The 25,158-nt window shown below is 38.7% G+C and overlaps 1 protein-coding gene across 1 annotated transcript in view; it reads right to left on the reverse strand.

The window, feature by feature from the left end:
* Window positions 1-216: 216 nt before the first annotated feature.
* Window positions 217-25,158, reverse strand: part of LOC117408316 (TBC1 domain family member 2A-like) — a 30,301-nt gene continuing 5,359 nt past the window's right edge. Inside the window, exons 4-14 of the mRNA XM_034013211.3 lie at window positions 22,050-22,185; window positions 21,275-21,405; window positions 20,337-20,593; window positions 16,675-17,064; window positions 13,666-13,776; window positions 8,092-8,264; window positions 6,347-6,847; window positions 5,464-5,584; window positions 3,598-3,783; window positions 3,101-3,222; window positions 217-2,282 (exon numbers count right to left, since the gene is read on the reverse strand). Coding sequence (XP_033869102.3) covers window positions 2,075-2,282; window positions 3,101-3,222; window positions 3,598-3,783; window positions 5,464-5,584; window positions 6,347-6,847; window positions 8,092-8,264; window positions 13,666-13,776; window positions 16,675-17,064; window positions 20,337-20,593; window positions 21,275-21,405; window positions 22,050-22,185 — 2,336 coding nt within the window. The 3' untranslated portion in view covers window positions 217-2,074. The remainder of the gene's footprint in view (window positions 2,283-3,100; window positions 3,223-3,597; window positions 3,784-5,463; window positions 5,585-6,346; window positions 6,848-8,091; window positions 8,265-13,665; window positions 13,777-16,674; window positions 17,065-20,336; window positions 20,594-21,274; window positions 21,406-22,049; window positions 22,186-25,158) is intronic.

Genomic DNA, 25,158 nt, shown 5'->3' on the forward strand with positions numbered 1-25,158 from the left:
TAATAATAATAATTGATACAGACTTCTCAGCTGCGTAATATTAGTTTATGTTTTTATACACATTTATTATCAGTAAACTAAAGAGAGGTGTTTACACTAGTGTAGCATTTTTATTCTAAATTTGCTATGAGATCAAATCATAAATTGTGTTTCTCCACAGCAGTCTTGTTAAGAAAATGTTATTTATATAAACCTTTATAAAAACAAAGCATAATATTTTCAGTATAATAAGGTTTTGTTTAATAAATCTAAAACACAAAATGATAATACAGTACTAGCATTGGGTGTTTATTCAGTTCAAATACCTTACACAAAGGATGCAAAAATTCATACAATTTCATCAGACAAAACAAGTTCTGTTACATTATACAGCAGAGAACATGCTTTGAAAAAGGCACATCTCAGCCAGGTAAAGTATGTTCTGGGTTTCACAGTTTAATCTTGTAAGGAAAGTGACTTTGGTAAGATACAAATGCTTGTGCAGTAATAGACTTTCCTAAAATAAAAGTCCACTTTGGGAGACTCTTTGACTCAGATTGCCATCACATTATAAAACAACAGTACAAAAATAAACGTCTAAATATTAGAAATGTTATCAAATGTAAATGGTCAATTTTTAACCCCACCTTTAATTCTCCCTTTTGTGCAATTACACGTACATAAAACAATCTAATAAAGTATTTTAATATGCAAATACAGTACACAATGTTCTAAATGTTTTTATATGTTTGTATGTCGTTAGTCTTTGACCAGATAATCAACATATTTTAAAAATCAGATGAAGAGACATTATGCAGCCATGCTCCACAAAAGAAAGCTATCCCTACTATCGACACATTAACGTCCATATTTTTATTTATTTAACAACTGGTATTTAAAAACTGTAGACACTCAGTTGTTACATGTCTGGCACCCCTAAGAAAAAAAAAAAAAACATATTTGGAAAAACATTGAATTCAAGCGTTATTAATATATTATACACACACGTGTATATAGCATTGTATGCATCCTAATTTTTCCTTTTCAAGCTCAGTAAAAAATGTTTGTGTTTTTGCTTTTGTCATTTAGATTAGGTTTATCAGAGGTGAGTGAATTAAAACTACCTCTTAAATAAAACGTGATCCCCTGCTGTGTTACAAAATCAACCAATCTGCATGGAATTCATGCAAGACATGCAGGATTGCCATACAATTTAGCATAATTAAACAAAGCAACATATTTCACTTAACTTAGCAATAACTGAACTATGCAGTGTACAGGAATATAAACAAACAACCTCACCATAATAAAATAAGTTTATTTCAGAGGTAGGCTCGTCTAAAAAATCTGGAACCTGGTTGCCATTCTGAAAAGTACCTGGGTAATCTCTGTACTTGTTCAGGTAAATTTGAAGTTGACATTGGTTAGCCTGGCCTTGAATCACATTTCAAGACATTCATGTTCAAGTTTTAGTTTTCTTGGGAAAGTATGAAATAATTTAGTAAATGGAGCTGAATGGAATGGAATTGCTGATTGAAGAAATTCAGACACAGATAGATGACAATTATAGCAAATGGCTGTTTTATGAGATAAGAAACATGTTTGCCCCTCCACCTTTGACCTCTCTTTTTGAGGCTGCTAGGTGCGAATTGTGCTGCACTCTGCGTTGGTTTTGTGATGTGGACGTCTGTCCACTTGGGGCTTAGGACCAGCATACTCCTTTCACATGTGACCTAAACTGGACTTGAAGTCAAGCATCCACAGAATAAGTGTGTGTATATTACCAACACACCTACCTCCATTAATATTCTGCATTCTGGCAGGTCTGGTAAACTTAATTTGTTGGCTCTAAAACATATATCAATAACATACATCACCCACCATTACAAAGTGTGAGCCAGTAACTTAAGAAAGTGGACCACCATGACCTACGTCAACAGTATGTACATGTAAAAATGTAAGTGACATACCTATGTACTTAACAACAGACAGAGGATAGCAGTTTTCTAGATGTATGTGTGACATACACATATATCTATTCCACAGCAGGTAATATTAAAGTGAACGAATGAGTTTAACTAGTATCAGTGATGTGTCAGTCTATTTCTTCTTCGTCTTCGCTGACAGCAGTGTCCAGGTCCTTGTCTTTGCGCTCCACTTGTTGTTCTTTCACAAACTCCTCCTGTATCCTCTCCAGCTCCTGCAGCTCGGCTGTCAGCCTCTCCATGTGAAACTCTCGTCTGTTCTTCAGCAGCTTCATAGGGAAGGGGTTCATATCATTAAACGCTATGTTCATTAGTTTCCTAAAGACAGAGGAAACAAAATGTCACCAATGAAACAACTGCAAAGTTAAAGCACCTGGGAACTCTGCATTTCACCCCCTTTAAAAAAAAAAAAAAGACAATAAAGTATGGGCTTACCAAAATTTAATTTATAAAAAGACAAAAAAAAAAAAAACATACAAACTTGAGAAACAATGTACAGTTCTAAAAACAGGAACAAAATGTAAGTCTGACAAAGTTGTTTATTGCTAGTTTTATCTTAGTAATTTTTACTAAGACCCAATGGCAAGACAATTCCAGTTTTATTAGTATCTTAAACGACTGGTTTCACAAAGTATAATTAGCACTAATCTTGTACTACCTAAAATAACATTAGGTAGTTCAGGATTAGTGATAATCAGGGTCTGTGAAACCAGCCAATAGACTTTCTTTTTATTCACATCTGAAACCTACCATTTCTAAATTAAATTATTCAACATTTTAATAATCTGCTCTCAAACTGTTAATTTAACAACTATACCTACAGTATATCTTTTTTCTGCAAAGATGACATTGTGGGTCTGGGAGGTGGGGGCCCCATTACTTGTATGAAGTGAATGGTAAAGAAGGACTTGCAAAGCATTTTTTAATAAGTTTCAAGGTGGATGCAAAATCACTGTTCAAATCATCAAAATGGTATATGTATGCAGACAGTTTAATGAAATCACTAACTTTGCTAGGGGTTAAATGCATGGCCACTGCAGTGAGTGAGACGAGTGTGAACAGCTTGCACACAGTGATTGATACCAACTAGTCTGATGTGTCTGCTGTACATTATCATCACCCTCATTCTGCCTCACCTGCCATCAGAGATCGTTTTGGTGAAAAAACGGAGGTACAGGTAGATCTCCAGATTGTCGTGGATCTTTAGAATGTCCTCCTCCTTGTACTTAAAGAGGGCCAGCGCATAGCGAAATATCACCTGCAAACAGAAAGAAGGAAATACTGTACAGGTTTAAAAAAAAGGATACTTTCCCTCATCAAGTCGCCACTGGACTGAGCTCTTTTAAATGAATTAGATTTGAGTTGTTTCCATATTTTTTCATTTTTACTCTATATAACTCTAAAATGTATTTACCATAATTTAAAACAATTGGATAAGCAGTTAAAATGTAAGTGTAACATACTGTGCATATTTTCTCAACGATTTGTGTTGAAAAAATATATTCAGCATGTTTCAACACAGTTGGGTAAGTGTGGTTGGTGGCGGTGGTGGCGGTGGTGGCGGTGGTGGCGGTGGTGGTGGTGGGGGGGGGGGTTATTAAAGGATCAGTTACTAACACAGCCAGCCCTGTACCTTTGTTCCCTCATAGAGGAAAGCGTCCCACACTCTGAGCAGGATGTCGCTGACCAGGCTTTCCACGAAGACCACTAGGAACCAGTTGAAGGTGATGAGGGAGTGGTCGATGCTGTGCTCTTTGAAGTGGGCCGTCAGGCGAGGCATCTTCTCAGCAAGAAAGTCACGGAACACTCTCTGATCAGCCTGCAAGGAACAAAGAGCTCTGCTTAGAGCAGCAGGAGTTGCTCAGCTATTTGTCAGAACAAATAGGGACTAATATGGCCTCCTGAATGAGCACATCCACAGTAGTTACTGGTGAAGCAAAGGAGCCAGCATTAGATAAACTCAGCTATAGGCTAACAAGCAATGTCACTCATTCAGAGTAATGTTTTTTTTCCTTCTGCTTTATAAAAATATTAAGCTGTTCATTAATATTTACCACAAAAAAGGGATTTACGGGCTCCCGAGTGGCGCATCCAGTAAAGGCGCTCCACGTGGAGTGCAGGATGCGTCGCGAGTTCGAGTCCAGACTATCCCTTTGCCGACCGAGGACGGGAGCTTCCAGGGGGCGGCGCTCAATTGGCCGAGCACTGCCCGGGGAGAGGGAGGGTTAGGTCGGCCAGGGTGTTCTCGGATCACCGCGCACCAGCGACCCCTGAAGTCTGGCCGGGCGCCTGCGGGCTTGCCTGTAAGCTGCCCGAGAGCTGCGTTGTCCTCCGACGCTGTAGCTCTTGGGTGGCTGCATGGTGAGTCCGCTGTGTGAAAAAAAGCGGTCGGCTGACGGCACACGCTTCGGAGGACAGCGTGTGTTTGTCTTCGCCCTCCCGAGTCAGCGCAGGGGTGGTAGCGGTGAGCTGACCCTAAAAATAATTGGCCATTTCCAAATTGGGGAGAAAATAATAAAAATTATTGGCAACGACTAAATTAAAAAAAAAAGGGATTTACAGTTTTATAAATCAGTTTATAAGTCAGTGCTCCTCTACAGATCCGAATGTTGGTGGACAAATTAGCCTCTTTCCAGAAGTGTCTTCAAAAAATAGGCAGAATCTTCTGATCAAACAAAATCTAAAATAAAGACCTCCACAACAAGGCCAAATCCTCACATATCATCACAGATATAAAACGAAGAAGATTGAGGTGTATAGGATACGTACTCTGGATGGAACAAACCTGTATCCAGAAGGTAGCTCAACAATGGACACTGCAAGGAAAAAGAAAACAAGGAAGGCCAAAAACAACCTGGCGGAGAATGAAATGGGCATGACCTGGAGCAAGGCAGAGAAAGTTGCAAAAGATCGAAACAGATGGTAAATGATTGTTGTGGCCACTGGCGGCAGAACCGCGGGGGCAAGGGAGGTGTATCTGTATATTAAAAAAATGGATCGATTTCCTTTAACCTGAAAAATACGTAAATACAGTATTCTTTTATGTAGTTAACCTTTTTCTGCTTGATGAAAGAAAATCTCCGTTCTAGTACACACCGTCTGAATTTAGGTTTTTTATATGACACGGTCAAAAAGCATTGGCGGGCAAAGGCAACTTAACTAAGCGAGGTGGTTAAACTTTCGTTTTTTACACTGTCAGATGAGTGTTGTGCTGTTGGGTGCACCAACAGAAGAGGAGAACAACTTTGCTGAGCCAGGCAGGAGGGCAAAGTGGATTTCAGCCATTTAGCAGGGCAGCCCTCTGCGATTTGTCATGTTTTGGCAGCAATTGAGCTGCATTTATTGAAGATCTTATTATTTTCAATCCTAACTCATGAATTGTGTTTAGGTGGGAACACTAACAATAGCACTGAGGAAGCTGCCTATGGTTGTGGCCTTATGTCCCTGGAGGGGCGAAGAGGATTGATTGGTTTGAAATCAGTTTTTGTACATACTGTACCTGAGAGGCAGTGAGGGTTTTGCTGTAGTAGTCTCGTGGCATTATGATTTCAACAACAGCCACCAGGCACCAGAAGGCATCCTCTTCATCCTTCAGGACTAAAAGTGCAATAGCTGCCAACCTGCAAGAGGAAGCCCGAACTGTTACCAAACACACCCACCACATGACTTCACAGACAGTGTGCTGCTAATATTCAGGACAAAAGGGGGAATATAGGAGTGACAAGTTGTTGTTTTTTTTGTCCCACACATTTTAGGCCGTATTTTGAAAGATGCATTTTTAGAGAGGAATAAATACATTTTAAGTATGAAACTAGCAAGAAACTGCATACGTAAATTACACAGTTTACACTTATTCTTTATTATTTTTAATCTGCCTCCATGTGGCCACTTGTGCTTTCCACCACAGTAGTCTTTACAGTTTCCCCCCAAAAAGTCTATTCCTTCTAGAGAGAATACAGTATTTTAATTAAAGTTACAGAAACAACCACTAGGTGTCAGTATTTCTCAAATATTTCTTAACTCATTAACTAAACACTTTGAATGTATACTCGTCTTGCTATTTATAATACAACAACACATTGCTCTAGTATAGTGTCCTGGCATAGCTACCTCCATCTAAGTGCTCTCAAATGTTAAACACCTGTAATGCTGCCATTATCTACGACACTGCTTACTGGTAAGAGGCATGTCCGAGAAGTAAAATAAAGTGTTTTTTTTTTATTTGGTGATACGTTTTAATAGGATCAGCTGGATATACATATAAAATACACAAGCTTTGAAGGTAAACGCAGGTAAATTCTTAGTTTTCAAAAGCTGTAATTCCAAGATACAAATAAATGAGCGAATGGTATTGAGGACTTTCACTACAAAAGGTACAGTACCGGTTGAGGCCCTGGCAGTAGCCGATGGTGGGGTTTTGCCAGGAGAAGGCTAGCAGAATGCGCTGCAGCTTTTGGACTGCGCTGGAGGTGGGCGAGGAGAAGTGCTTGTTGCCGGTGAGGGTGCGGTGCAGGTCCAGCCTGATCTGCCGCGAGGCCGGGTGCTCCGACACCTCGCAGTGCTTCGTCAGCTCCTGGTAGCGATTGGGATTCCGCTTCCTATAGACCTGCGTCCGCGTCCTCACGATCCAGCGCCACACCTGCTCCCGGTACTCCACAGGGATCCCACACCGGATCAGGCCCTTCAGCTCCAGAGAGGGAGCCAGCTCGCCCAAGCGACGGTTGCCCAGGTAGTTAGCCCACCTGGTCCGCAAGGGCTTGTCCACCATCTCGTTGCTGCGCAGGTTGTTGGAACGGATCTCCAGGGCCTGGATTTTGGCCAGGAGCTTCATGTCCTCTACTTCGTAATCAGGAATAGTCTTGAATCCATAGTCGTCATATTCACTGGGAAGCAACAGAAAGTTAAACAAGGATGTTGGTATCATGCAGTATTCACATATTCCCTAAATGATCATAAAGATTGTATAGTGCATGGCTACAGGTTTTTAAAAATGTAGTTTGGTGGTCATGCATATGTAAGAACCTCGATGTTAAACTGCACTGTGCCTTTAAGGTGTTATATTTGTAATCACTCCCCTCTGCGAGCACATCTCCTCCCCAACGTTGCACGCAGAGAACAGAGTTAGTTAGTTGAGTTAGCAGCTGAAAGAGCAAGATGGAGACAGAGAGGGAGTAGATGGAGGGTTAGATGGAAGTAACTGTGTTTGAAAGCCAGTAAAATAACCAGAAATGGGTTATGTGTAAATGGTATGTGTGCATTGAAACTAACCTGCCTAGAGTTATGTATGGTGTGAATCCTGGTGATTTTGCAATAAATCATAGGCTTGCTGCAGCCTCTGACTGCTTTTTGGGCATATATATGCCTTCACCGCCTAACATCAACCCTTACACATGGTCCTGGATTTGCAGCACTCCAATCTTTGACCTTTGTTTTTGCCTGCTATGGAGGCCAATACCGATGGTGCCAAATTGAGAAGTGGTATTGTGATGTGGACTACTCTACAGATACCAACAATCTAATTTCAACTGCTTGCATCAATCACTCTAACAGCAGATGTTTTCTGCTCAATTTACCATAACCAATACAACTAAATCTCTGTTTGCAAAAAATACTATTCAGTGAGTTCCTGTGCAGTTGTTAAGACTACAGTAAATTTTATTAAATGAATTCCTGTAATATTGACAAAAATAAACTGTGAGAAAATAATTGTGAAAAGTGCATTTATAATTAGTGCTTCCGTTATTCTTCTTAACGACCATGCATCAAAAAAGAGATCTTTTTTTTTTTTAAAGAAGAGACATAAAGCAAAGTTGTTTTATTTCAATTATTAAATTTAAAAAAGCAGGGGCCAGAAATTGAAGATCATCGACAGCAAAGCCCAGAAGCTACTGCAAGTTCCAATTCTTTTTAGGCTTTCCATTTGCACACCTATTATATCACAATTGCAACAAACCAACTTTTTCATCTTCTGCTTGTTTTTATACTTCAATTAATTTAATTGAAAACGTGCTGCTTGCTGGGAACTGGGAATAGCGTTGCATTTAAAATATTTGGGAAAACTTTTCTAACCAGGGAAAGAAAAGTTTTCCCTGCGAAAGCGCAGTATGGAAATCCTGTTCTGTCTTACCTGACGGGGTTGAGTTTGAGCACGTCCTTAACGTCTCCCTGCAACGAGTCCTCAATGAGCCTTTTCACCATCTCCTGCTGACTGCTGTCCAGCCCTTTGCTGTCCTGCAGGCTGCGCAGCACGATCAGGTACTTGCTCTCAATCTGGCAGTTCTTAGCCTCCAGGTAGGCACACTGCAACACAAAAGAGAGGTTTAGCTCTAAAACAAAACCCAGTAGTTGGTGAAAGCAGTAACCCTCCTCCACCCCCAACTGATTTCCAAGATTGGGCAGTTCAAAGGGAGAGGCTTTCTACTCCCTGTTACTTCTGACCTGGACTGTTGTTTATTAAAATGTAAAAAATAATACAAAAATACATTATAATAAAGGCTTCTGCCTTTCTTGACTTAGTTTTATTTTTAAATCCTCTTTGCTACCTGTGGCAGGGGAGAACAGAGCCCTGCACATGAATAGGGGGCAGGGCAAAACCCTGCTGTAAAATGTATTGTTATGATTTCAAATGTATAGTTTTGGTTATTTTAATGGATGTTGTGTTACTTAAATACAATGTTTTCTTTGTTATTGTTTGGTTTGGATGTGGTCTGGCAGACGCGATGGTAGCAGCTTGTATCTGCCAGACATGACCTCGTGAGAATGTGGCTGGTGACGTTTATTGAATTATTGTTAAAGTGTTTGTAATTATGTTAACTGCGCGTGTGTATAAACCTGCATGTTTGTGTGTTTGGGGTGGGTGTTCGGAGGAACGACAGCGAGCAGAGATGAAAGAAAGAAAGAAAGAAAGAAAGAAAGAACTAAAGTAAAAATTAACAAATGCAACGTGTGCTGGAGAGCGCCAGCACGGAACTTGTTATTTTGTTTGGATTTTGTGTTCATGACTTGTTTTGTTTAAACCTTTTATTTATGCTCTGTGAGCGTTGTTTTTGTTAAAATATTTTAGTTATTTTTGTTTAATAGAACAAACGGCACAACCGTGCTTTCACCTGAGTACCTGCCTATTTGTGGCTTCATTTCCCTGGTCTGACATCACCACTCAGCCATGCCTGTCACACTGCCTTGAGCTGTTTATATTACTACAAGGCTGCTATTTCCTACAGCCAGTGCATACAGCATGTGTGCCACCTGAGTGCTTACTGGACACTGTGGCAGTGGTGGGTCATTTCTTTGAAATTTAAACTGTTGTATACTGTACATGTTTTTCAATTAAGATTTGGAAATCAAAGCGTTTATGTTTTTGGCAATTTTAGTAGTTTTAGCGTAACATGCAACTGAAATGATATATTTTTACATTTTTTGCTATTTTAAAGCCGGTCACCCTAATTACAATGTGATACTTATTAATTCACATGCTCCAAGAAATCCTGAAACAACGCTACTGTAATGCAACAGTTTTTCATGACACAAAAACATGGTCTGATCCTACTTATATCTAAAATAATTTAAAACCATCGCCAATCAGACCAGCTAGATAACACGTTAAATTTCCTGCAATCACACCAGCCAGTAGCTGTTTCATTGCACAGTGCATCCAGGAGATAGCACTATACAGAGCCACTACACAGGCACTAGGACAGATCAAGTGCTGTTAAAAACAAAAACAGCTACAACTTGACCCACTCAAAGAACACACGGATTGGGGCCAACAAGATTAAATGTTAATTTAATTTGCAAACCAGACATTTGTGTTCATTTGTGTGCACAGTGCTGCAAAGAATCGCGGAGATGTGCTGTAGACGTCACTCAACACAGATTCTGCTAAATAAAAAAAAAATAAAAAAAAATACGTTGAAAATGTGTATTCTGTGTCGTTGACAGTTTCATTCAAAACCATTATCAAAATACAGTATCAGTTCACAAAAAGATCTTCCCCAGACACTTTGCTAAGGCTGCAAATACCATCGCTTGATTTAGAAGAAGCGTGTTTGCAGTTGAAAAAATGCGTTAACCAGTGTATAAAGGAATTCTGATAATTGCGGTGTAGAATAAAAGGAACGGTATTAATACCGTAATGTACCTAAACCGTGGTAAACCGAAAAAGGGAAACGTCCCAATCAGTCTGATTTGTTCATTCTGGGAGGCTGCAGCTGGCTCAGTAGCTAACTTACATGCGTTTTTTTATTAGTAATGCATCAACACACCTGTGGCTGCAGACCAGGCTAACAGCCAGCCAGTTAGAATGAAAATATCTTTGTGTTGGTCAAAACTACTATGACAGTCAACTAAGAAGAGGAAGCAAGGAGTCAAAAAAAGCAGGAACACAAGTAACTTTCATGATCATTTGAACTGGTGAGTAAAATTATCTCCACACCTTCAGGGCCATTTTTCCTGTTACTAACCAACCAGCTGCTGTCCTTAATGACTGACATCCTTTGCAGCCATTAAGATCATTGACCCCAAAGCCACTGCTGTGGTGAAATAACCCAGGAAGTGCAAATGTAACATATTGCCCAGAAGGGGAGGGAAGGGAAGGGAAGGCAAGTAAACCTAGTGTAGTACAAGATGTCAATTTAAAAATGAAAATGCATATATGTGCATTATCATATTTCTGTCAAATCTGCATATTTTAGACCGATCTAGTCAATGGAATTGTGTGACAGGTAAGATTTATGAAAGTATTTTGTTAGATACAACCACTTTAACACTAGAACGACCAAGGCTGTCATTTTGACTGTTTTTAGGAATTTAAATTTAAATTGCGGTGCGTGTGTTTAAGATACAGAGCTGTGCTTTCCTGACTTTTCCTAAACATATGTACTAATTACCCTGACAAAGAAAGAATCACGTAGCTGCAAAAATTAGGGAGATAAAATACCGTCATATTCCAACCAGGCGCGGTCAAATTGACCACTACATATAAAACATATTATAACAATTAAATGTTGCAGTATTATTTGTATTTATCAGTCGGGACTTGCCAGCAATTGAGCTGTCTTCTGATATTTATATTGTTTCAATGAGCCTCCTGATAGCCCATCAATCAGCCTTGACAGCTCACAGCGCCCGGCTGTCTGTTGATTATATCAATCTGCATTCCTCAAGTGCCGCGGAACACGCATGACAGCAAAGCAGCGTTTGGAATTACTGCAAAGTTTACCAAACAACGATTTTGATGTAGCTAGGGCTGTATTAGAAGGTTCGAAGGTTCAAAGGTTTGTTCGCTAGCCAGGAATTCGAAGATTGTTTTAAACCTTCGAAGGTTTGTTAGACGGCATTCACGCACTGTATGTTTTTTGTTTTTTTGTTTTTTTCTGTTAACAGATATCGTTTGACAATATGTGAATACTATAAATCACATATTAAATGTCATTCACATGCAAAATTCGATCTTTTGATTTGTATAATGCATATTACTTAAACAAAAGTTGTTGTATTAAAATCCAACCAAATCGTTATACGTAGCAACTCTATATGGCGCCGCTGCAGTGTATGGAGCAGGGTATATTATCCAAAGCACTCGGGGGCACCTATAGCAGTTGTAGTGCTTCAGTAAAATATGTACTGAATACCTTGTGTACAAGACAGCGTAAGAGAAGTGCTATGGTAGAATATGTTTGAAACATACAAAATATACACAAAGACTAATCATTTTAATTTAGAAAAAACTGAGCACCGTCCGTCCCTCTCCACTCCAGCTCATGTTAACCAGAGGCAAATTTCTTCATTCACCATCTCCACAACAAAGCGCTGTATAGCTTAAGCTGTATTGAAAGAAATGTCTCAAAACCACGCTGCTGTTGTTTGGGATTTGTTTTTGTAAAATGCCCAGACAACCAAAAAAAAAAAGTTCAATGCAAAATGTGCAAGCGACTGCTGATGTATCATGGAGGCACATCCAATCTCTGGGGTCACTTTACAATCGAAAGTTCATATTACTACTACTATTATTATTATTATTATTATTATTATTATTATTATTATTATTATTATTATTATTAATAATAAACTACATATTAATGTTTTATTCCATTTATATGGCTTACCTGTAAAATAACAGGATTTTCTATCAAATATAAACAAGTAGCTATGGTGACGTCACCAGTAAATTATGCAAATGAGTACCATTGAAGGTTCAAATTTTCCTTCGGTAATGTGTCCCGAACCTTCGAAGGTCAAAATGTACCCTTTGTTGCAGCCCTAGATGCATCAGAGATGGACAATGACAAATCTGGCTCTGAAGCAGATTGGGTCTGCGAAGATGAATCTTCCAGCAGCAGTGACAGAGGAGGATGCCAGCGAAGTGCCAGGACCGAGTGCGCGAAGAGGGCGCAGGAGATCCCGTGGGAGAAGAATTTTATTCAGTTTATTTACAATGTTTCGGTTGTGTAGATGCTTTATATGATCCTGAACGAAACTACGACTTATATTCAATGTTCTTTTATTATAATATTTATGTTGTTTTTAATACTCCTGTCAAATTGACCGCTCATGATTGTTGTAGGTACGCCTATAAACGCGAGCAGTTTATTGTTCTGAGTAGTTTCCTGTTAGTTTTATACTGTTAAAATGATTAAATTTGCCTTTGTGTTTGTTCTACAGTATATATTTATTATATAGAGGCAGAGTGTAGCAGAAGAACCAGTTAATTGTTACACTCTGGTGCACCAGATGTACTTGCAAGTCCCAAAGTTTACCATAGTAAAAGCAGAGGTAAACATTGTAAAAAAAAAAAAAAAAGGTATGGTAAAGCATATTAACAAACATCGTAAACCTGGGTAAATTATAGTAAATGCGTGGTATTGCCTCACTAAATTAGAACCACTTGTAATTCACATGTCACTAAGCAGTTTGCTTTGTTATACTGTACCTGCATGCTAGTTGTTCTTTAATTTACTGTGGCTTCTTAGTGCAGTCAGAGATGTGTCAAGGCTAAATCACTGGTCTCATTGTGGTTTTGTGGTTAAAGCTATATGAAAAAAAACTAAAACAAAATTCATAGACGCAGTTACTATCAATCTAGGGCCTAGGCTATAAAAGCTGAAAATAAGATGTTTAGTATTAAATAAAGTCAATCATATATTAGCCTTACACAGTGACGATACTACAGTAAAGAATTACCGGTAAGGATAACATATTTTTTTAACATAATTTTTTTTTTTCACAATGGTTAAACAGTTAAGCAAAATTCTAAAATGTATAACATTTGGCTTGTGCTTTGTTATTTGACTTTTGTTTTTTGTGTGTTTGTTTTTTCTTTCTGTTAAACAACAAACAGTTGGTGAGAAATGTAATGTCTAGATCTTAATTTATTTAACCTGGCTTTTCCTTTGCTAGTTTGTTTTTTTTTTTGGCAGAGAAACTTGCCCCTTTTGAGTTATTTATTTGTAGTTGTGTTTCGCAAGATATAAAAAAACAGCTTTGACCTGTTCTCCTTTTTTGTATTTTCATCTATTTTCTTAGATTTTCTGTATTTATTCACCTGTCTCAGTATTTGCTGAAGGCTAGTGTATATAGGATCACATCAAGGGCGTATGTTCTCTTTTCTCGCCCTTTGATTTTCATGAGGTATGTAATCTTCTTGTTTCCATTCCACCTTGCCTGGTGTACAGATCTGTCACACAGCAAGCTGTAAGGCACATACCTTCACTAGGAGGCCCTTCTCCTGTTCTGAACTGTTCCTCCACAGTTTAGTAAGCTGGTAGATTTCAGAGTTGAGGAACTTGTTTTGGATCTTGTGCGCCTCTATATCGTCCTAGTAAACACAGTAAAAGAATGAAATCAGAACACAATTTGTGGTTGTACTTAAAATATTTCTACTATGAGCTCTATTGATTAAGAGCAGGTTTGACCTAGTCCTGACTGATAACTGCTTTTCTTTGCTTTCATAATTGTACTCACTTGTACCCTATAAAACATACAAACACATTTGAAATAGTTGGGATATGTATTTCAGGCATTTCTGTCAGGCATACACAGTAAAGCACACTGCATGTGGCACTTTGCTAGCTGTTAAGGAAGAATTCAGTACTATTGAAGGAATTCCTGCTCTGTGTTTACTTGTGGTCCTGCGTGTGCAGAACATTGGTATAAGTGGGTGTTTACATGGTCCCTTAAGTTTTTGTGCCCCTTTAGTAAATGTTTATTTCCGTAAGAGTGGCATCTCACACATTCTTTGTTTTGCAAGACCAGCAAAGATGCTTTGTTTTATAAAGAATTCTGTGAAGACCCTGATAAAATACTTTTGACCTATTCAGTGTTTACTAGTTTATTTTACCATTTATATGCCTGACATAATGAAATTGAAAAGGAAAACCAGAAATCTTGGCTAGGTAATATTTCAACAATTTTGTGAAATGGATTCTGCACTATGTCGATAATCAATGGTGTGACATCAAGATGTAACTGCAATTTAACTGTCCAATCACTGGTACTGCTTTTTCTGTTCAGTGTTTTAGATCAGCAGAATGCAGTATCTGATAATCTGTTATAATCACCATTGTCCTCATAAATTTAGTAGACAATATTATAGTATTCTAGACCTCAGCAAATCATTTAATTTTGAAATAAAGTAAAGTTAAACACTTCAGCAAAAGTGACTAAAATTAATCTTAGCCTAGTGTAATTTTAATAGCAGGTTAATCTGTTTGGAAATACATGTTTCTATTTTTGTTTTATATCGAGGGGTTGTTCTCCTCTTCAAATGCACAACAGACCGCAAATACTGGCATAGGTTTATATATATATATATATATATATATATATATATATATATATATATATATATATAGTAAAGTATTTTTATTTAAAAAAAATATGAAATGAATAGAACTTTAGTAGTAGATTGTATTATATAATAGTTGGTGAAGTTAGATATTTGATATTCATTATTATTATTTATTATTATTATTTATTTCTTAAAAGACGCCCTTATCCAGGGCGACTTACAATTGTTACAAGATATCACATTATTTTTACATACATTTGCCCATTTATACAGTTGGGTTTTTCCTGGAGCAATCTCGGTAAAGTACCTTGCTAAAGGGTACAGCAGCAGTTTCCCCCACTTGGGATTGAACCCACGACCCTCCGGTCAAGAGTCCAGAGCCCTAACCACAACTCCACACTGCTGCCCTATTACTGCCCTGTGCTGTATTGCACAGGCTGTTTTTATTTATTTATTTATTTATTTATTTCGATTTCAACTCTACCTACGTGGATTGTAACACCCATGTGATCATTTCACCCAGCTTGGAAACACTTCAGTCTGTGAAGAAAGTGGTAGAACTACTGAATTGAGTGATAAGGACATGTTATGGATCCTTAAAAAGTGTGGGTAGCTAATGTAAGTGAATACAGTGTACAAAAACAATGCACTTGTTTTGTTCAAATGACTGAAAGAGATGAAAGAAAAAACAGTTGGCCAACTGATCATGTGTCTGGAATTATTATTTGACTTTATATTAGTGGATTTAAGTTTTGCTAATAAGCAGATAACCGATCTCCTAACTTATCAGAGAGCAGTGTTGTCCCTCAAGCCTAGTAGCCTGGGGTTACACAGAAATAATATTTTTGATACAGTATGTTGATGTTATTATAATCATTTTGGCAGTTTATTGTAAAATCACATCAAGACACTGTGCAAGCCTCCCTCTACAGTACAAAATGAAAGTAAACGTGATACAAAGTACAGTCGAAGCTGTCTTATCCGATCCTGTAAGATACGATACCCTCTATTAACCAATAGACCTTTGGCACGTGCCATTCACACAGGCTGCTACCAACTGAATGGTACTGATGGAAACTGATCATTGCACTTCTTATTATGGGTCTAAACAGTACATTCAGCTCTTGGCAGGACACAATGGATTCAATTGCAGATAAAAAGAAAAGACGGTGCATTTGGGAATTCGGTTTCACTTTCTACATGCTGTCACTTCATGTAACTGCCCAGTGGTAAACAAAATAAATCAAGTAAGCAAGGGGTTAATATAATTAGTGTACTGTTAAAAAGCTAAAAGAAGATTTCATTCCAAAGCCAGTTTATGTTTGTGTGTGTTGTTTATGTCTCAGGTTAACACGCATGATGTAAAAAAAAATTAAATGACTTTGGCAAACACTGAGAAAGCACGTGAAGAACTGTTTTTGGAATGCTGTTTTGAAAACTGCCAAATACTGTATTTCAGTGCTTTTGTAGTCATTTTCACTGATTGTACTTGTGTAGTATACGTGCTGTGTGATACTCTGGTGTTTAAGACACCTGGCATTGTTGATTTATAATGCCCCGATGTTAATAAAGCAATGTAGTATAAGGACTCTGAGACTCCCAAACATTTTTACATCTCCATTGGACCACTGGGACCAATTCAATCGGATATGACAGGTTCTACTGTAAATTAATCATTCTTAGACTGGAGTGGCCAACAATAATTGTGTCTGCTCCAATGCTAATTAAGCCAGTTAATAAGATGCAGAGAAGGTGGGTTACTGTATGTGACAACCCAGCACTGAAAACTTTACTGCTTTTTCACATCATGCAGGATTACATAGTGGCCAAACAAAATCAAAAAAGAGTGTGGTTTTATCATTGTTTCTTGAAAGATTTGACTGCACTTCCCATGGCGGTAATGTGAAAGTAACTTTTTAAAATAACCTCAAGATGCTCAATCTTCTCCTGCAGCTTGCAGAAGGTATCTGTGCCCATGGTGTTGGATATGGTACGCTTGGGGTCGGCCATGCAGGAGTCCACCTGCTCGGAGAGCTTGAGGATGACTTCCTGCTTGGCGTTGTTCTTCTCCATCATGAGCTGCACGTGCTGCTGCAGCTCATTCACTTGGCAGTCCCGCATGGCCAGGCTCTGCTCCAGCTCCTCCTTGTCTTTGAGCAGGGCCTCCAGGCGGCCGTCCAGGTCCGCGATACACCTCTCTTTGTGCCGCACCAGCTCCAGCCGCTCCTGCTCCCCTGCTGCTGCCAGGAACTGTTTGCAGGTCCTCTTCTCCAGCTGTGCTGCCTCCAGGGTCTTGTGAAGGAGTTGCACCAGCTCCTGATTTTAAAACACAAACACTCTGGTCATTTACTCTTAAAGCAGAAGCTTCATCAGCTGCCTTGCTCTGTTGGAGGTTCTGTAACTAAATTATACTGTAGGTGGTCCCTAAAAAATGCACCTGTACTTTCTCTGTAATCTGAACCAGGTGGGACCAGACCCTGTTCAGATCAGTGATTTGTTCTGGAATACCAATAATAAACTGTACCATACTAACAATGCCTTGTATAGTATTTGTTTTACATTTTTGATTCTTACATTTTCTTAAAAAAACCGTAATATCCTATTTCAATTCAAAATACTGTTTTACTTATCATATAAGAACAGCTGTTACCAGCATGCATTTAATTATGGTTCGGATTATTGGTTAATTCAAACTACTGAGCCTTGGATTAGCAACAGTATTGTACAATGCAATTTCCCCTAAAAACTGTTGCAGTATTTTTCAAACTGTGTTCCACAGGAAAATCACATCACAACAAGGTAGTGCATATGAGAAAAGGGCACTGAAGCTCTGCCCAATATTATACCTCAATGGCCTGAAAACCAATTATCAGATTTACTAAATATTCCCATAATAATGTCCTTTTTCAACCAATTATAAAAGATTAATTTAGTGAAGTGGTTTTAGAAATGACCAGCAAAGAGGTTGAAAATTCTGCATACTGCCAGTGGTAATTTCAGTCTGGAAAAAGGAGATCAGCTTAACTTGAAAAGTGTGACAGGCTCAAAAAAGTTTGACAGGCTCAAAAAATACCTTGTTTTTGAAGCTCTTTTCTTTGTACTCTGAAAGAATAAAACAGTGATAACGCAATAAAAGTACCGAAAACTGGACATCCTGTTCCAGTATTACAATAATAAAAATCTCATGGACAATGAGGTCATAAAAAGTGTGTGAACAATGGTGTGTTTTAAAGAGGTTTCATGCAGTCCACGATAACAATGTCTTTAATCAAGACACCAAAACAAGTGATAGTCAAAATACAGATGCAAAATAAAGATTGTCGGTTGATCTAATTTTAGCTGCAAACTCTTGCATGTTGCAGATCAGGTGCATCTGAGCACCGTGTTGCAAGTTACTAACAGGAAACAAGAAGGTGATGCATGATTAAAGTTTATGTTTGGGAAGCAACAAAATATGCTTGTAAAAATGTAAAAGGAAGCTTTGTGACCATAAAGGCATATCTGAGTGGGATTAAAATTAAAAACATAATAAAATGTAAGAAGTATTTTTATCATCATCAGATAGAGGGGGAATGAGTGAAACCCAGCTTGGCATTGAAAATTATGAAAAATGACTGTTCAATAAGTTCACAAGTTAGCTCAATCAAAGACTTTTCTATTATTTGACCCCTGTTTTTTCTCTCCAATCTAGAATATCCAGTTATGTTCCCTCACCGCAGAAATCCCCACAATAGCTCTGGAGAACTGAAGGTAAGTGGGTGTTCTCCAATCTCACGAACAAGCAAGTCAACTGTCTCTAAACACACAGGAATATTGTGGCTGTTTAGATTTAGCCCTGCAGAAACAGTCCCTGCGCAGGGCACAAAACTGCCCCTGACTTTATAACACACTGCACACACCAGTCCTGCCTTTATCAGAGGAGCCTCTCGGGGAGCCCCAAAGATTTTGTATTTGAATACACTTGCATTGTAAGTGTTGGTGACAAGAGTCCAATAACCCAAATTAACAAGCTGTTAAATTCTGCATTTTAACCTTTATGGATTCATATGAATAGTAGGACAGCACAGGAGTTTCAGTTACAGACAATAAAGCAGCAACAGACTCTCTTCACTGCTTCAGCAGTGCCCTTCAACCCTATTTTACAAAGTGCTCTACTGTTAGGTAATGTAGGGGTTATTCCGATAAACGGGTTTGCCTTCACACCCAGTGATACCTCAGCCAAAGAGGCGAGCAAATGCACAGTAATGCAAGCAATTTGTGGTCAGCATGCAGTAACTGAGATAGTGTTCTCAGACAGGGAAAGGTCATTCAACTTCAATAATAGGTGTAATGAAACAAGCACATAAAAATAGCAAATATGGTTTCTGACTTGCATAGAAAAAGAGTTAAGACATCACACAGGTAATACAGTAAATCAGTACCTTGTTTGGGCAAAATCTACACACTTGGATTTGAGTTTGCATTCATTTGTGTAACTGCTTCCCTAAATCCAGTGTTCCTGTTTTAAGTTTGTTTACACCATGCTATTTATAATTACAACATCATATTTAAATAATATCATGACAACCCTTATAAAGTTTACCATGGTATTTTTTGCAGTTTTGCCATACTTTTCCCATGGTTATATTATACAATTATTTTCCCATAGTTTACCATGGTTTGCCATGTTTATTAATATGCTTTACCAAAACTTGCTGGTCTTTACAATGCTGACCTATGCTGTACCCCGCTCTCACTATGCTTTATTACACTTTGCTATGATTTTACTATCAAAACTTTTATAAGGGAAGGGTTCAAGCATTCATTGTACAAGTGCCTCACAAGACATTGGGGGCCATGTATCAAGGAGTGTAAAGTAGCCTTCTGCCTAAGCACAAATTTTACCTCATCCCGAATGTATTAAATTGCCCAAAATTAATGAGGCACGGTGTAAGCGGGCACATTTAAATGCATAAATGTGCTGCCCATTTGGAGCAGTCATTTCTGCTTCTCCAAATGAGCTTCCTCGTATTGCTTGATTTAGGTAGTTTATTTGGAGGGGGGGCACTATTTATCAGACTAGTCTGAAAACCTGTGCTACGGGAGGCCCATTTGGAGGAGGAGACTCAGATTTTCAAAACACCAGCACTGCCTGCATGCAAGCGGTGCCTGGTTCTACGTCAGCCCTGATTTCCTCCAACAAATCCAAAATATCGAGCTATAATTTCATCCTCAGGGAGATCAAAAAGGGTAATGCAGACCCTAAATACCCTTCCTTCTTCTTAGTACTCTCCCTCTGTTCCTGGGTTGTTCGGGAAGGTTAGGAGCCTGCACTCTCCATAGTAACAAATTCATTATGACTGCTGCCATAATTCTCTTTCCTATCAGCTGCTTTCTGACTTTTTTTTGCGCCCAAATAAGACCAATTTGAAATCTGATTTATTTGTGGACCCTTTTAGGGCCGGTGCAGCTGTTCTGCTGCTTCATAAATCTTATTTTAATATCACAGACTTCATTAACAAATAAGCCACATCTACAATTTGCCCATGCATATAATTAAGGCTTGACACGCCTTAAAAAAATTTCAGTCAACCAAACCGAAGATATACCTTTTGTGATTTGAGCTCCTCAGTAAGCGTGAACACCTCGTGCTGAAGTCTGGACCGTTTGTCAACAGAGCTCCCCTCCTTTCCTGACACATTCTCCCCAGAAGGCTGTAGAGAACTGGTCATTTTCTTCTCCCTCTTCTTCATGCTACTTGACGGAGAATTCTTCCCTCCAGTCCTTGCTTCCTGAGCAGGCCCGTTTGTAACTGAAGAAACTGAAGGAGCTGATAGGACTGTAGGTGCTATGGGTGCCAGAGGCACTAGGAGTGGGACACAAACAAAGAAAGTATTTGAAATGGATGCATTGTATGCATTGTATATATTTTTATTTAATATATGCTTGCTGGTTCTTTATTTTACTCTGGAGCCCCCTTCTGACAATATGCCCTTCATAGAAGGGGGGAGGGGTAGCCTATACCTGTACTGTAGTGTATTATTGTTTGTACCACAGTAACAGAAACTAATAATAATTAAAAAAAATCATTAAACAAAGAAAAAAGAACATTATTTGATACTTGTGTACAGTTTATTTCTGGATTTAAAATTGGTTATACGCATAAACAGCATTATCAATTCCAGGGTGCCTAGCCAAAACTACAGTTTGCTACTAAAGAAAATAGTTGTAGAAAGCGCTCGTATTTTTAATGAGAAGGGAAATCGTGAGCTATCAAGTGAGTTTTCTAGAAATGTCTTTAAAAAGGCCTTATTGACACTCATCCTTTATCGTATGAACATGTTTTACTCCTGCATGGTTCACCTTTTAGGAACAGGAAACCTCTGCATATTTATAACAGCAGAAAGAGTTACTACCCTGCATGAGAAGAATGTAATAGTTTTATTAAAGACAGCTACTGTGTTGGTCCCCACATTGAACTAATCCAGTCATGAAGTGAGCAGTCATAGCCTTTGCAGGGCAGTTTCCTGTCAACTGAAGGGCGCACCTGTTGTTTCCCCCAGTGTCACAGGATCCTCACAGGGACTGTCCAGAGGCTGCCGAATCTCGTCAAAGTTGAACACACTCCGCCTCAGCTCCTGAGCTGGCTTGTTTCCACAGATATTGAGAACTGTGTTCCTGTAAGGGCAAAGCAGGGGAAACACAAACCGACTTCTGAAGGCAAAGTACAGAGAAAATTTAACTAAATGCACAGAAATAAAACACACACATAAACTAACGTAGCACACAACAAATAACAAAGTTCAATGCAAGTTCAACTCGTTGCTTCTCTTGCTTATAGTGTGACCATTTAGAAGGTGCATGTTTTGAAAGCCTGACCCATTGTCTCTGCCAAACACACTTGAATTATTTTATCAATATTTTTTGTCAGCCCATTTTAGTATGGTTCCAGGCAGCTGCCTGGATATGACTCACCTGTTTTCATAACAGGCTTGAACAACTTCTCTTAATTTTCAAATACAGAATGACCTTAGGGTAAAAGCACAGGTTGTTTCGCACTAGTGAAGACATTGTTATTATTAAACCCAACAGCTTTTTGTAAATAGAAGCCAGGGAATATATTTTGGTTACAAAATATTTGCTGCTAGCAAATCAGGAGCAACTGACATTCCCTTTAAAAAAAATGATAGCCCTAGCGATTGCCTTTGCTGTGAACAAAAAGCTGCTCTTAGTGCTTACTCTGTACGTAACTGTGTGTCGTTCAGTTTAGTGTGTTTTCCCAATAAGGGACATAAAAACAAGGTATGCAGGTAGTGTCTCACTGTATCTCTGTGATGGGGTGCTTGAGGGAGAGCTTTTGCAGTGCATTTTGTTGCCAGGGGTCTGGCAGATAGGCTGCTGCTTCTCCGACCAGGCCCTTGGGGGTCTTTATTGCTGGGAGGAAGTCCTCGGTCCTTTCTGAAAAAGAACACAAGCATCTCAACCATCCCTTCAGACAAAGTACACATTTCATATATATTAATTTATCATGTGGGAAATACCATTCGAATGTACTGTAATACAGGGAAATAGAGTGCAAAAAACAAATGGTTGAGACTGGAATTATTAAACACACCATCCCGCCCTAGTTATACTGAGGAAGCAAACAAGAGACCTTGTAAATGCACATCTCATATGCACACATCACTGACACAAGTAGCTACAGACTCTGATTGACACACAAAATATCAATTAAAGTTGCTGGCAGCATGTTTTCAGGCATACCCACCTATGTATTAGTACAGTATGCAACCTGCATTTACTTTACCACTGGGCAAAATGCAATAATTATGCTCTTCGAAGGAGTTACAGATCGCTTTGAGGTATAGCTCATGAGGAAAAGTTGCCCCTCTCTCTATAACAAAAAAAAAAAATAACAAAAATACTGTAATGCAGCAACCAAAGTGACACTGCATATTTCATCTGGGTTTTGTGATAATGTTCATAAATGCCGGTTTACTGTGCCATTATTTTCTTAACTCTTTCAGAACTTTATAGACAGACTACCCTAGAATAGATCATTAAATATGTTTCAGAGTCTTGTACTGAAAAACAAGTAAGACTGACATAGATATGCATTTTTAGCGTATTGGATGCTCAGTGATCAACAGTTCTGAGTGCAGTGGGGTTATCTTTCCTGTACTACCAGAGCAGGCTGCATTTGATAGTGGAGTGGATCTTTGGAGCTACCGGTATACAGGTTGGCAGTGTCACAGGAGGTAAACTATCTACACCACTATCTAACTAACTGAAACAGATATGGATTTCTGTGATTTAGTCTGCATTCAGTTTGACATCTTAAATATACCCATGTTTATAGAGCTGCATTAAGGGATTATTCAGGCTGAGCAGGTAGTGACGCCCAGGCGAGGGCTAATTTATTATTCTAATAGAAATAGCTGTTTCCTGAGCCACTGTGGGGAGCAACATGCAGAAGAAATTCAGGCAGATTTTTCTTTCATTTTTCTTCAATTTGAATGGAATGGAAAATTAGCCAAATCAGCACCATCACCTGCTTGCTAAGGAGAGTGCAATCAGAAAACAATTAAAATAATATGTTTTCGGTGATTCTATGCGTTTTCACTTAGTTGCTGGACTTCATGAAGTAAATATAATTAAATTATTAGATATACGGTCTACAAATGTAATTAATGATTAATGCTTTAGCTGTGGCTATAGCGTCAGACCAGAATCCTGTGAAATAGTACTGTGCCTTAACCCTAACTTTAACCTTCACCTTATGCCTAATATTAACCTTAACTATAACACTGACCCTAACATTCACCTCACCCCCTATTTGAAATTTTCTAACTGCCAGGCAAACAGTTGTAGCACTGTATGTCCGGAACCCAAACAGACTTCTACAGATGACTGCCGGATGGATTGACTGTATTATTTGGTTCCATTTGGCATATTTCCAAAATCTGTAGATATATTTGTGTTTTAGTCAAATTAAAATGTATCTTAAATAGTTTACCGAATTACGTGATGCTGCATGCTTCATCAGTTTATAATTGTATATGTATTTGTGGCAGAGCTAGAGCTGTGCCTGTAAACATTGTGCTGTTTGTGTGTGTTTTGGTGGTGGTTGGCAGGGATGGGGTTAATTCCTGTCCCTGCCAAAAACATGTGAGACTGTGACTGCTCCTAAATAGAATAACTGGTGCTAATTGGGAGCAGCTTGCCCGTTTGTTTGGTGTTATTTTGTTTATTAAAGAGCACGTTAGCACTTAAACTGCAGCTTCTTTGCCTCCGAGTCTCTATCCTGCCGCTATCCTGCTACAGTATTATTTATTTTTAAAGATGCTCTCAAGTTCCTCATCCGCAGTCGACAGGACGTTGGAGAAGATTTGCAGTGAGGCTGTCTTCTTGTAAATATCTGAAACTCTTTTCCCAGCCCTGTGTGTTTACATCTTGTGTAACTGTATGCTATTAGGAAAGTAGGAACTTCCCCTCGAGTGTCTGTTAATTCACATGTCAGCAGGGGCTACACACCACGTGTGTCTGCTTCCCTGCACCTTTTGCTTGGGAAAGTTTCTGGCAACATTAAAGAGAATCTCACTGAGAACAGCTGTCAGAAACTGTATATGTGAGCTGTGTTGTTTAAGCTGCTGTCTTAAAGTACAGGTTAAAAGTATATGTTATGTCTTATACCAGAAGAGACAGTTCAATGGTATTTAGATCTGGTGCTGTTAAGACAGCTCTTCTTGTGAGTAGTTTGGGCAAGCAAAAGGACTGCAAAATATCACAATTGTACAGTTTTTATTATCATGGCAAAAAAGATAATAAAACCACCCAAATGGATTATCATAACCCAGTAAACTGAGAAATAAGAAATAAGATAGCATTGGGATTGGGCAATATTAACCCAATTTGGCTTGTAAAATAGCTTGTAAATTCATGACCATGACATGAATCAATGCAGTTTCCTGAAAAGTGATTCTCAAGATGGTATGACATAGATATAAATGGATGCACAAGTGCTAATACTCTCAATAAATACGTTTCTCAAACCACAGAGTTTCATCAGAATGAGATAAGTGTGACATACAGAAGGACAGATGCACAGCCAGAGAGACACCTCCCCACAACAGATACTCCCAATAACTTATCAGTTTTCCAGATCTATGAAAAAATGTATGTGTATGCATGACTACACCTACTATATAATACCACTGACAAAGCAACTATTTTGGCTGTTGTTGTAAAAAGTGAATCCCTGCCTAGTTACCATGTTTGTGTTCTCGGCAACTAAGCCTGCTTCAAGGCGTCAAGCGCAGCAGGTGAGTCATCGGCAGAAATGAGACAACCACCAACGCCTCCCTTTGAACATTCTCAGCATGCGTATGGTGCAGAATTGACATCACCCTTTTATCATCTTGAGTTTTTTTC

This window comes from Acipenser ruthenus, chromosome 2 (assembly GCF_902713425.1).
Source record: "Acipenser ruthenus chromosome 2, fAciRut3.2 maternal haplotype, whole genome shotgun sequence".
Lineage (NCBI taxonomy): Eukaryota > Metazoa > Chordata > Actinopteri > Acipenseriformes > Acipenseridae > Acipenser > Acipenser ruthenus.